The sequence below is a fragment of the Panicum virgatum genome, chromosome 1K, assembly GCF_016808335.1.
Source record: "Panicum virgatum strain AP13 chromosome 1K, P.virgatum_v5, whole genome shotgun sequence".
NCBI lineage: Eukaryota > Viridiplantae > Streptophyta > Magnoliopsida > Poales > Poaceae > Panicum > Panicum virgatum.
This window is the reverse complement of record NC_053136.1, coordinates 18,205,431-18,217,644: the sequence shown is the minus strand read 5'-3', so window position 1 is coordinate 18,217,644 and position 12,214 is coordinate 18,205,431. Positions and strand designations below refer to the sequence as shown.

At 43.7% G+C, this 12,214-nt stretch overlaps 1 protein-coding gene and 1 pseudogene across 2 annotated transcripts; one reads left to right on the top strand and one right to left on the bottom strand.

Moving 5' to 3' along the window:
- The window catches only part of LOC120698165, a 73,638-nt pseudogene that overhangs the window by 40,235 nt on the left and 21,189 nt on the right, over positions 1–12,214 (bottom strand).
- LOC120698185 lies at positions 2,029–12,178 on the top strand. Of its 2 annotated transcripts, none has more exons than XR_005684746.1 (3): positions 2,029–2,595; positions 3,023–3,112; positions 12,008–12,178. XR_005684746.1 is itself a non-coding variant. In XM_039981717.1 (3 exons), exons 1-3 carry the CDS (start codon positions 5,471–5,473, stop codon positions 12,050–12,052), a joined length of 789 nt encoding a protein of 262 aa, XP_039837651.1. In that variant the 5' UTR covers positions 4,291–5,470; the 3' UTR covers positions 12,053–12,178. The 2 variants fall into 2 exon arrangements, 1 of the variants encoding a protein (XP_039837651.1); XM_039981717.1 differs by lacking the exons at positions 2,029–2,595; positions 3,023–3,112 and adding exons at positions 4,291–6,093; positions 6,183–6,303.

Sequence of the window (12,214 nt, the reverse complement as noted above, 5' to 3'; positions counted from 1 at the left end):
ATCCATACCGAATTTTATATCTATCATTTGAGAAAATATAGGATGAATTTGAGGTTTACCTTTTATGAATCTTTACAAGCTCAATACTCAAAACAAGAATACAAATTCGTATACAAGATTCTATATCCTATTTATTCGCAATCAAAGAAAAACGACCAAAAAACTGATTACCGAATAATTACCGTTTCCGACCGTTTTCAACCCTTCATGCGGGAAACAACAAAGGGTGACTACTGGGTGTTCTCATGTGTGCTCTAGTCTGAACTCGGAACAAACTACAAACTCTTGCAGTTTCAATAATTGCATTGCGACATGTTTTCCTTCAGTTGCTGCATACGATCAGTTCAAAAAATTATGGTTAAAATGTGATAATTTGGTTCAGATCCCTGGCTATGCTGCGCCTCCAGTTTTGTGTTGCTGGTATTTTCCAGTATCGTACTTTGTGCTAAGTTTGATGCTACCGAAGCATCCTGATTTGCTAAAAATCCTAAATTTCATATAGACGAAGAAATATAGTTCACCTACAAATTTGAATATCAGATCATGTACAGCTGTACTTCAATTTTAGGTGAAACTATAAATACACTGTAACACTTCCGGAAAACCAAAAATTGCTGAGTGCTTTATGGTTTGCCGAGTGCCAACTATCGCGCACTCGGCGAAAACACCATTTAACGAGTGTAAATAATAAAACACTCGACAAAATATAGACACTTGGCAAACCCATAATATGCCGAGTGCCATATTCTAGACACTCGCCAAACCCTGAATATGCCGAGTGTCGGGTATGTGGCACTCGGCAAACAACCCGTAACGGGTAACAGCCGGCCGGGCCGTTTGGTTTTGCCGAGTGCTAAGGGTGGGACACTCGGCAAAAGGTTTTTTTCGTTTGGTTTTACCGAGTGTTAAGGTGGGGCACATGGCAAATGGTTTTTTCCCGTGCCACGTGGACGACTCGGTTGCAAAACTGCTCCTTTGCCGAGGGTCAGTAAAGGACACTCGGCAAAGACACCTATTTGCCAAGTGCCAAAAGCACAGCACTCGGCAAAGTGACTGATTGGCCGAGTGTCCTTTGAGGCACTCGGTGAAAATTTTAAAAAAAAACTTCCACTCCAAGTTTCCAAATTTTTTCCCTGTTCTCATACGATATGAAGCACTACATATTAAAATTTGGTATATTTGTCATTATATTTTCTATATTTAGTTAATTTCTTTCGATAAAAGGTATTTCGGGGAAAATTCAAATTTGAACCGCAACTGTTTGGAATAATGTACTATAATGAATGGAAAAGTTGATATTCATGTTATTGAGTCCAACTTGAGTCAATGTTGAAGATTTAAAATGAAAATTCAAATATCTTGTTCGCAAAACATTTCTAGGAATGTGTGACCGAATATGTTTTAAATTCTATAAAAAGCAAATGAACTCTGAAAATCATGAGATTTGTCATGATGTCATGATATCATATGTGGAGGTTGTGATAAAAAATGGAGAAGGTTTTGCAAAAGTTGTGACGTATGTTGATTACGAAACGAAGTATCTCGAAGAAATTTAAGGGAATTGTGCAGGATTCGTTAAGCTTTTGAGTCAAAGTGACGATCGAATTCAGATTTGACTTTAAAACTTTTTGTATAGGCAAGAGTCATGATGGATTGTTTCATGTTAAATTTTGGTTAATTTTTGAATCCATTTCTTAATTTTAATTTTTTGTACAAAAACACTTAATGAATAAAATTAATTAGTTGATATAAATTGTGTTTGAGCTAAAACTGCTTGTAATAATCAATTTTTTTATGTAAAAGCATGAATTATGAATTATTGATTGATTTGGCAAGGTATTTTTCAAATTATGTTTGAAAAAATTTAGTAAAACACATTTTGAAAAAACAGAAAAAATTATTTGCTGAGCGCATTGAATCTAGCACTTGGCAAAGCTGTTGTGTTCGCCGAGTGCTAGATCCAGTGCACTCGGCAAATGCTGCCGCCACCACTTATCCACTCACGGCCACACACTGCACACACGGGCACACACTTCACACACGTCACCGCGCCGCCTCCGTCCAGGCCGCCGCCACCACCCCTCCGCCGGCCAACCACGTCCACGCCGCCACCGCGCCAACTCCGTCCATGGCCGCCGGGTGAGCTCGGCTCCGCAGCTTGCCCCGCCCCCCGTCGCCGCCACGTTCCATCCAGGCCACGTGCGCTCGGCTCCGCAGGACGCCATGGCCGGCGGTTGAGCTTGGCTCCGCAGCCCTCCTCGTCACGTACCCGGTGCCGCAGTGCCGCATCCGGGGCGAGGCTGCGCTTCCGCTGCGCGCCGGCGGCCCACCTCCGTTGCGCCGCCTCCTCGCCGGGGCGTTGCAGGTCCGCCACCGGCCACGCCGGACCTGCGGGCCGGGCGCCGCGCCACCGGCGGCCCACCTCCGCAGTGCCGCCTCCTCGCCGGGGCGTTGCAGGTCCGCCGCCGGCCATGCCGGACCTGCGGGCCGGGCGCTGCGCCACCAGCGTCACACCTCCGCAGCGCTGCCTCTTTGCTGGGCTGCCGCCACCCCGCCAGGCTGCCGCCACCCCCGTCACCTTCGATCTGCAGTAGGGTGAGTAGACTTCTTTTTTGCACATCAAGCTCCAAATTTAGTTTTAATTTCGTTCTCCAGTTTTGAGTAATCACAAGTCCCTTCACAACTTAGGAGGTATTTCGTTGTTATGAAAGTGGCCACTCCTATGTCCACCATTTCACTTGTATCTTCAACCTGTATCTGCACAAAACTAGATTATTTAGTTTTGCTCTAATATTGCTATGGAAAACATAAATTGGCAGTGACACACACTGATAACTTTGTCCTTGGTTCAACTATTGTTTGCTGATAATGCCATAATGCAAAATGAAGTGTTCACTGTGTAAGTAATCCTAGGCTTACCAAAATGTTATGCCAAAAATGTTATGTTTGTTATTCTGATATGTACACTTGTTATGCTTGTCGTGCTATTTGACCAATATATGTTTTATTTGGTCTTTTATAGTTGCCGCCCACGTCACCTGCGACCAGTTCGACGAAGGCCCGAAGCCAACCAGAACCGCAAGTCCACACCACGCCGGCCACGCCTACACAGGTGACCCACGGCGCCTGCCGGCCACCTCCGATGTTGTGTTCGTAGTTCACATAACCCGGTTAGGCATCTCCCGTTCGAAACAGATACTGTTGGAAATATGCAGATCTTTGCATATCTATGGCCGTATCTGTTTCGAATTGTCCATGTTATTTGGACAGCCCGAGGTTGCGTAGATGGGGTTAGTTTTCATGGTCCGCTCGCATACGAGACAGAGTCTAGGCAACATCTCCCCGTTGTTCTCCGGATACACAATCTCCCTTCTGGGGCGTGTATCTCGAGAACAGCGGGAAGGTGCTGCCGAAATTCTGTCTCAGATAGGAGGAGATCATGGAAACTGACTGCATCCATGCATCCTCGGGTGGGATTAGGACATATCTTCACCTATTAGAATGTAGGGACACCATGTAGTTGCGTTTAATTTTGTTAGTACTCGCTGCCATTATAGAGGATGGATAACGACCGTCAGTGGATGTACACGGGACGGCCAAGTAAGGGTGCCATCACCATGGAATGGATTGAAAAGACCAACGATTTCTTGGAAACCACATGGGGTCAGGCTGAAGGATTGAGTGTCATGTGGTGTCTCTGCAACAGTTGTGCAAACAAGAAACGAAAAACAAAGACAGTTATGGGCCAACATCTTTTCAATTATGGATTTATGCCAGACTATACTCGGTGGACCTTGCATGGTGAAGGCCATCGTATGAGGGACGAGGTCATGAGGCAACGCATCGATGATTGTGATGCTGATGGTGGGGTTGGAGATATGTTACATGACTATTATGAGGCACATTTCGGTGAAGGACCGCAGGAGGAGGAGCCAGAGGCAACCGCAAAGGCGTATTATGAGATGTTGGAGGCGGCACAGAAACCACTTCACGGCCAAACAAAGGTGTCTCAGCTGGACGGCATTGGACGCCTAATGGCCTTGAAGTCTCAGTTCAGTTTGAGTCGAGACGCCTTCGACAGTATGTTGACCATTTTTGGAAGCATGCTTCCGGAACATCACATTCTGCCAAAGACAATGTATCAGACACAGAAAATCCTTGGTGCACTTAAGATGCCATATGAGCAGATACATTCTTGTCCGAATGGGTGTGTCTTATTTAGGAAAAGAGTACGAGGCTGACGCTTACTGTCCAAAGTGCAAAGCCTCTAGGTTCCTGGAGGTTGACTCTGGTGATGGTCAGCCTAAGAGGCAGCTCACAATCCCCATGAAAATAGTACGGTATCTTCCGTTCATACCGAGGATCCAACGATTGTACATGACCGAGGAATCCACGCAACAGATGACATGGAACAAAAAAGATGTTCGATACAACCCTGAAAAGATGGTGCATCCTTTCGATAGTGAATCATGGACACATTTTGATTCGATTCATCATGAGAAAGCTAAAGAAGCTTGTAATGTACGTGTTGCGCTTGCAACAGATGGGTTCAATCCTTATGGAATGGTGGCCGCTTCGTACTCATGTTGGCCCGTGTTCATTATCTCTCTGAATCCCCCCCCGGGGTCATATTTCAACGACAGAACATATTTGTGTCAATGATTATTCCAGAGCACCCGGGGAATAAAATGAGTGTTTACATGGAGCCTTTGATCGATGATTTGGTCAAGGCATGGGAAGAAGGGGTCTTGACCTACGACCGAGCGACAAAGACAAACTTCAAAATGTATGTCTGGTACCACTACTCTCTGCATGACCTCCCAGCATATGGTATATTCTGCGGCTGGTGTACTCACGGAAAGTTTCCATGCCCAACATGTAAGGCAGCTCTGAGTTCATTTGGTTGAGGAAAGGGGGTAAGTATTCGTCGTTCGACAAACATCAACAATTCCTCCCTGCTGACCATCCATTTAGGCAAGACATTAGGAGCTTCACAAAAGGTGTCGTAGTTATAGATTCTACACCGCCGATAATGACGGGTGCCGCAGTTCATGCTCAGATAGATGCTCTCCGGGTCAATTCTGAAGGTGGTTTTGTGGGATATGGTGAGGAACACGCCTGGACTCAGAAGTCGGGCTTGTGGAGGCTCCCATATATTGATGACCTCCTCCTTGCACACAACATTGATGTGATGCATACAGAAAAATATTAGGGTGAGGCTCTTTTTGGAACAGTCATGGACACAGATAAGACGAAGGACAACGTTAAGGCTAGAGTGGATCTGGCAATGTTGTGCGATAGACCAAGATATGAAATGAGGACTCCAGGACCCGGGAGATAATGGAAGAAGACACGTGCCAACTTCGTCCTAACGAGGGCCCAAAAGAAGGAAGCACTAGAGTGGATCCAAAAGTTACAATTTTCTGATGGGTATGCTACGAATCTGAGGAGGGGAGTGGACCTAACTACTATGCGAATCAATGGGCTCAAGAGTCATGACTACCACATATGGATTGAGCGGCTTCTTTCGATGATGGTTCAAGGATACCTCCCTGATTATGTCTGGCAAGTGCTGGCAGAGTTGAGCAATTTTTTTCGGCAACTTTGTGCTAAGGAGTTATCTCGGGCCGTAATTGCGGACATGGAAAAAATGGCTCCTGTGTTGCTATGTAAGCTTGAGAAGATATTTCCACCCGCCTTCTTCAATTTGATGCAGCATTTGCTTCTGCACCTCCCGTATGAGGCACGATTGGGGAGGCCTGTGCAGAATTGTTGTTGCTATTCAATCGAGAGATGTCAGAAAGTTCTTCGAACAAAATGTAAAAATAAATGCAAAATCGAAGCTTCCATTGTAGAGGCATATATTCTCAAGGTGTCAAACTTCACAACTAAATACTATGGTGAGAAGCTTCCTAGCGTGCATAATCCACCCCCTCGTTACAATGCTGGCGATAATGAATCGAGCCTCAGCATTTTTCGAGGGCAATTTGAAAGTGCAAGTGATGCGAGGTACAAGACTTTGAACTATGAAGAGTGGCGCCATAACATGTTTTATTTGTTGATCAACCTTTCCGAGGTGGAGCCATACATAGGGTAAGTTCTCGTCTAACCTGATCACAAGTTTCCACTGTTCAGCCTCCAATACATAGGGTGCATAATCCACCCCTTCATGTTTGATATAGGAAATTTCATCATCAATTCTGGCGTCACTCAAGGCCTCCTACCCCGAAGGAATCGGATGCCCTTCTTAAAAATGGCGCGGGAAATTCACAGCCCGATTTCATTTCTTGGTTCAAACAGAAGGTAATTTCCAATGCACAACCCGCTTTCATTTCTTGGTTCGAATAATATGACGAACTATGGTACTTGCGCTTGCAGGGCCAGACCGATTCATCTATGAGTGCTGAGTTGAGACAGGTTGCCGATGGATTTGGCTATAGGGTCAAGTCATTTAACGGTTATGACGTGAATGGATACCGCTTCCACACAATGGGGTACGAGCAGAGTCGGCCCAATCGAAGAACCACTAATACAGGAGTTTTTACGCTGGGCCAAGATGGGGTCGACTATTATGGAAGATTATTAGAAATATGCTGTGACACCTCTGGTGTCAGTTTAACCAAAGTCAAGCAATTAACATAACTTCACACACAAATTAGCTAAGAAAACTTAGATAAGAACCCTATGTCTAGTTCTTGCAAACTTGTGTGTAAATGTATGTGTGCATGTGTTTGAGTGCAATGCTTGAAAAACAATATTTGGTACACTTTTAAACTTGATTTGACATGTGTGGTAATAAGGCAATAAAATACACCTTTCTTAATGAGCTATAAACTTTCTATGCAAATCAAATTTAAACTGGAAAACCATCATTGAAATGATCAATGGAACCATTATTTGATTTATGAAGAGCTACTAGTTTAAACAAAATAAAAATTCAAACAAAAGGGCTAAACATTCCTTTGGCTCATGATAACAAAGATTTATACAAAACAATGATGCATCCTTATATATGAGTATGTGAGGATATAAAACTTGCTCATTTAATTTCCTAAACATTCATGCTTAACTTGTCATAAAAATATAGTATGAAGACACACCCATATTTTTGGGGCACATAGTTTAATTTAAAAAGACTTCTGGCAAATTCAAGAAGAGTTCAATTTCTAGTAATAAGGAAGTTAAAATAACTTCAAACCATTGCAAAGAAGCCTATGAAAATGAATATACATATTCACCATGTCATGTTAAACAAAAACCTAGTTGAAGCCTAGGAGTAAAAGTGCCAAAATTCACATGAAATGATAAGTACTTTAAATGGCAGTTTTTGAAATGATTAAATAACTCTCAAACCATTGCTCTAATGAAAAAGTGCATAACACGAAAGTTGTAAATCTTGAAAAATTGAACAAGAACGGTATTCAACACTTTTTCATTTGAGGCCAAGATGAGGGAGAAAAATTGAAATTACAGAACTGAGTTTGGAACTTTGGTCTAATTACGAAATTGCCACTAACCGTTTCTTCCACCTCCGTCTCCATGCACCTCGCCTACGGCGGCGCCGTACGCCGGCGAAGCCACCTGGCCGCCCCACGCGTCACGCCTCCGCCCAAAACCGCTCCCGCGCCCCTGGGTTTGCCCCAAACCAGCTCTCCTGGCGTTCCCCCGAGCTCGACACGCGCCCCCGTTCCTCTCCTGCTCGCCACGATGTTGCCATGGCCGAGCCACACGCCGCGCCTGGCTGCGCCCTCCCCGGCCGCGCCTACCCCAGTAGACCACTTTCCAGCTCGCCCAGACCCGCCTCCCTCCATCGCGCGCCTATAAAAAGGGCCATCGCCCTCCCTGCTCGCGCGCAGGAAGGCCGCCCATGCCATGGCCGCCGGCAAGCTCGGCTCACCGTGGAACCACACCCTCCGCTCCTCCTCAGCTCCAATAGAGCCCCTGAACGGGTTCCTCTCACCGCCCTGCACCTCACCGGCCAAGCCCCGCCGCCTTTCTCTCGCCGGAGTGGCACCACTGCCGCCCAGTTCCACCCCCGTCCACCGGCCGCCGTGGAGAGCCCAGCTCCGACCCCTCCGCTCCTCCCACGACCACCCAAGGGTAGCTCTCGAACTCCTCATCCTTTTCCCCCACTTTCCCCTCGCCGTCGGTGACTCTCCTCGCCGGGAAACGCCGCACCCTTCCTTGCTCTATTCTGTGAGTTCCGCCAGGGACCCCAAATTAAAAGAACCAAAACTTCCAGGGGTCAAACTGCAAAATGTGCTTATACTTCAAAACAGTGAACTTTGAAAATACATAACAATTCGTAGAAAAATCTTAAAATTGCAAACTCAACTGTTATGGAATACTTAGAACAAGAACTACAACTTTTGTTACATTCACATGTTCATTTTTTGCTTTTATTTTAATCTGAGAAAAAGAATAAGAAAATCACCCTATGCATGTTAAGGAAGTTCTACTCAACAAATAACCTTGATTTTTGAATATGTCATCACTAATGGAATATTAAGATCACAGTAAAAATATGACACCCAACTAAAACAGTTATCATGTTGGAACAATCAAGATTCTCTAATCTATTGTTGACTTTCTCAAATTAATACTGGAAAATATGCACATGAACTTGCTCTAGAATTTTTACTGCATGCATGTGCAACTGAAACCCTATTAATCCCTAAATTTCAGATTTATTAGAGTTCATTTGCTATATACCATGATTTATGCTTGTTTAATCAACTTAATTCTTCATATATAGTTCTTATGCTCAGAAAAATCTATATTTATTTCTGGAGTCTCTTTTTAGCTCTGTGTTCCTGTCTAAAAATTTTGAGCTGCAGTTACTGAGTTTTGCTTTGATGAATAATCATGCTTAGCATCTTAGGGCTAGATTTACTATTTTTGTTCTGAGTAATCTACAATGTTTCTGATCATGATTTTTGGGCATGATATGTTCTACCTATAATAAAAAGTTCAGATGCAATACTGGTTAAATGCACCTTGAGAAATCTATGCAAACTCATGCTAAGTTAACTGCATAACTAAATTATCATATTGAGTTAAATCTTGAAAATTTTTTGGAGAATGTTTAGCTCATGAATAGTCTCTGGTAAACATTTGAGAGCCATATCCCTAGTAAAACTCTCTGTAGAATTAATCTTAGTTAAAAGCTTGCTGTTTTTGTTCTTTTTGTCACCTCAGTTATATAAGTGAATAAAATCTGGAAAAATTTCAGTGCTGAGTATATGCTATGAAGTTGCTCTCGTAAAATTTGTAGCACCAGAACCCATGTTAAACGTTCTGTACAAAAAGATGAAGTAATTAGAATAGTATACTTACATGAATAGTAGTGGTAAATGCTTTATGGTCAATGGCTGAAATTTATACCATGAATGCTTAAGTTTGGATCTGTGTTACTTTAGTTTCTCATCAATAGCTCATTAATAATTGTGTTGTTAAGAAATAATGGAAGCGTGCTATGTGTTGAAATTGAAAAAATGAAAACTAAAACCCCCACTCATTCATGAAGAAACGCAGTTATGTTTACTACTCTATAAATGACTGCCCATGAAATAAACTGTTGAAATCATCACTAAAGTAACTTTTGTTGGACTACAACTTTATCGTGAAGGAAAGAAATTGTTATCCATGAATAACTCATAATCTTGCATTGCATATAGAAACGGTTAATCTCGCGGACGGTGACTACGAATTGGTGCCCGCGGACTCTCGTGTGGAGCAGGAGGCCTCTTTGAACTGTACTAACTTGTCTCAAGACCTGGGCCAAGCCCCAGAGGCTTTTCTGCCTGACAGTGCCCAAGAAGGCAAACCCCGGAGCATAATCCCACTATTTTCCGAATTATCTTTCAGCTATCTATTCAATAATGTATTGTAATATTTGTTTTCTGCATTTAAGTTTCTAGGCGTTGATCGAAAACCTTAGATGCATGATCCCTAGGAACCTATGTTTATTACCGGATCTTTTTATCGACTAGTTGCCATGCTAAATAGGCACGGTGGAAGTCGAGTGGTTTCCTGCCTCTCACGAGCAAATAGGAATTGTACTGACTTTAATTCCTGTTGAAATGTAAGGACAACGGGCGGGGTTGTGTAGTTGTGATACCCCGCTGGTGTAGTAAAAAATGGCTAAGGTCGCGGTGTGTGGCTCATTTCGTTAAGCGTTTGAAAGTACTAGCCACATACCGAGAAATATGGTAATCGGTAAGCTTAAGTACCTGATTGGACTGGCAAGTGGAACGATCTCGCACCCTCCTGGTAGAAGTAGGGTTTATATTTTTGTCGCGACGTACGGGTGCAGAGTGGTCGGACTCTGTAGTCGGGGAGGGTGTTCCGGATCCACAGACTGGAAAGAAAGGGGAAAAGTAGCGTGGGCGGGAGCGAAGTCGATCCCCATGCGTGTGGTCTAGGTTCCCCTGGCCAGGTTGAAATTCGATTCGGAATCGTCCGCCTCTCACGGCATGAGACTGCTTAATGATTTCGGTCACATAGAGTAACAAGTGGAACATGATGATGATAATACTGCTGGTTGATTAAATGATTGCTCTACCATATTTGTGTAGAGTTGGATGCAAACTTAGAATGGTTAATCTAACTAGAAAATGGCTAAATAAAATTTGAAAATAAGGATCAACATTTAGTGCATTTTTGGCAAACAAACCCCACCAACCAAAAAGCCTTGCATGTCTAGTTATCGGACTATGTTATATCCGGTGACGGGTCAGTCTTGCTGAGTATTAGTATACTCAGCCTTGCTTGTGGCACTGTTTTTTAGGTACTAACTTCGAAGATCTATTTGCGAGTCTTACTTGGCCTTGTACTCTGCCTCCGGGTTGGTCTGTTGAGTGGGATGGCCCTTCACCTGGTGCTGACCACCCTCCCGCTGAGTGATGCATTCGTACAGGCTTTATCGATGCGTCACGTTATCTCGCTAGTTATCTTTTACTGCTTCCGCTAAACGATGAGACTTGAATAATTTGAGTAGATGGAACTCTGTAGTACTTTACTAATCTGAACATGGTTTGTAATAAATTTCCTTTCCGCTGCAATCACTCTGAGATGTATGAATTGTTCTGTGTTGTAATCTCTGGGCTCACCTTCGTGTGGGTGTTGTCTGCTGATCCTGGAATAGCGTGGCTTTTATCGAGGCTTCACTCGAGGAACTACCGGTGAGTGCCAATCTGGGTCAGAGTTGCTTAGCAACGAGGATCAGTGCACCCGGGCCCAGTAGTTTTGGGTGGTTCCGCCACATATACGAACTCTAGTTTCATGGTTCCGTACCACTGACTCCTATTATATTCAAATGCCACTGGTTCGATCCTAAATTAACGAGGCATACACCCAAAGTTGGCCTAATCGAAATTCGACAGGATTCAAAGTTACCAGGCGACGATGTCTACATTGTGGCTCAACAGGCCATACAAGTTTATTATCTCTCGTACCTGTGCCAAACTGACAAACGACTTAAGGGTTGGGATATTGTGTGCAAGATATCGACACACGGCAAACTACCTGTCCCAAGCAATGAAGACTACAACAATGATAGAGAGTTCTTTCAAGAAGAGGGGCTAGAAGGTAGTTTCGAGATAGACTTAACAGACGTGATCAAAATGGAAGTAGACAATTAAAGGGTTGTCCACGAGGCAGAGGTCGGAGATGAGGTCGAAAATGTTCATGACTTAGAATTACTTGAGCGACTGTGTTTAGGCAGAGACAGTGAAGACGACATTCCTCCTTCGGATACTGCTGGTTATGTAGATATGGAGGATAGTGATGATGAGGATTATGATCCAACTAATCCCGATCATGATGACTATTTCTAAATCATGTATGATCCGTATTATTTAATACTATGTTAATTTGTACTAATATCCTGTTCATTTGCATCTTTTTTGAATTTTGTTTGTTTATTTTGTATTGTTTTCTAAGTATCATTTGCACTATTTATTACTATGTTTATCTTTGCTGATTCGTTCACTCATCTTGATTGCAGGTCATTGAATCGAGATGCCAGGCGGTGGCAAGATGTCTTACCTGAGCTCCTTATATCGAAATCAAGGTGGAGCGCGTCTTGAGGGGTCCAATGTAGCAGAGGCGTCTGGGAGCCATGGTGGAGGAGGGAGAGGTACTGGAGGAGGGGAAGGGAGAAGGAGAGGTACTGGAGGAGGTGGTGGAGGAGGAAAGGGGGGGAGGAGGAGGA

Bases quoted from the DNA above. Each gene is read 5' to 3' on its own strand.
- LOC120698185 (XM_039981717.1), top strand. From the start codon at position 5,471: ATGCGAATCAATGGGCTCAAGAGTCATGACTACCACATATGGATTGAG. The intron at 6,094-6,182 runs GTAAGTTCTCGT...TGTTTGATATAG, and splicing joins GAGGTGGAGCCATACATAGG to GAAATTTCATCATCAATTCT. The intron at 6,304-12,007 runs GTAATTTCCAAT...TCTTGATTGCAG, and splicing joins TTTCTTGGTTCAAACAGAAG to GTCATTGAATCGAGATGCCA.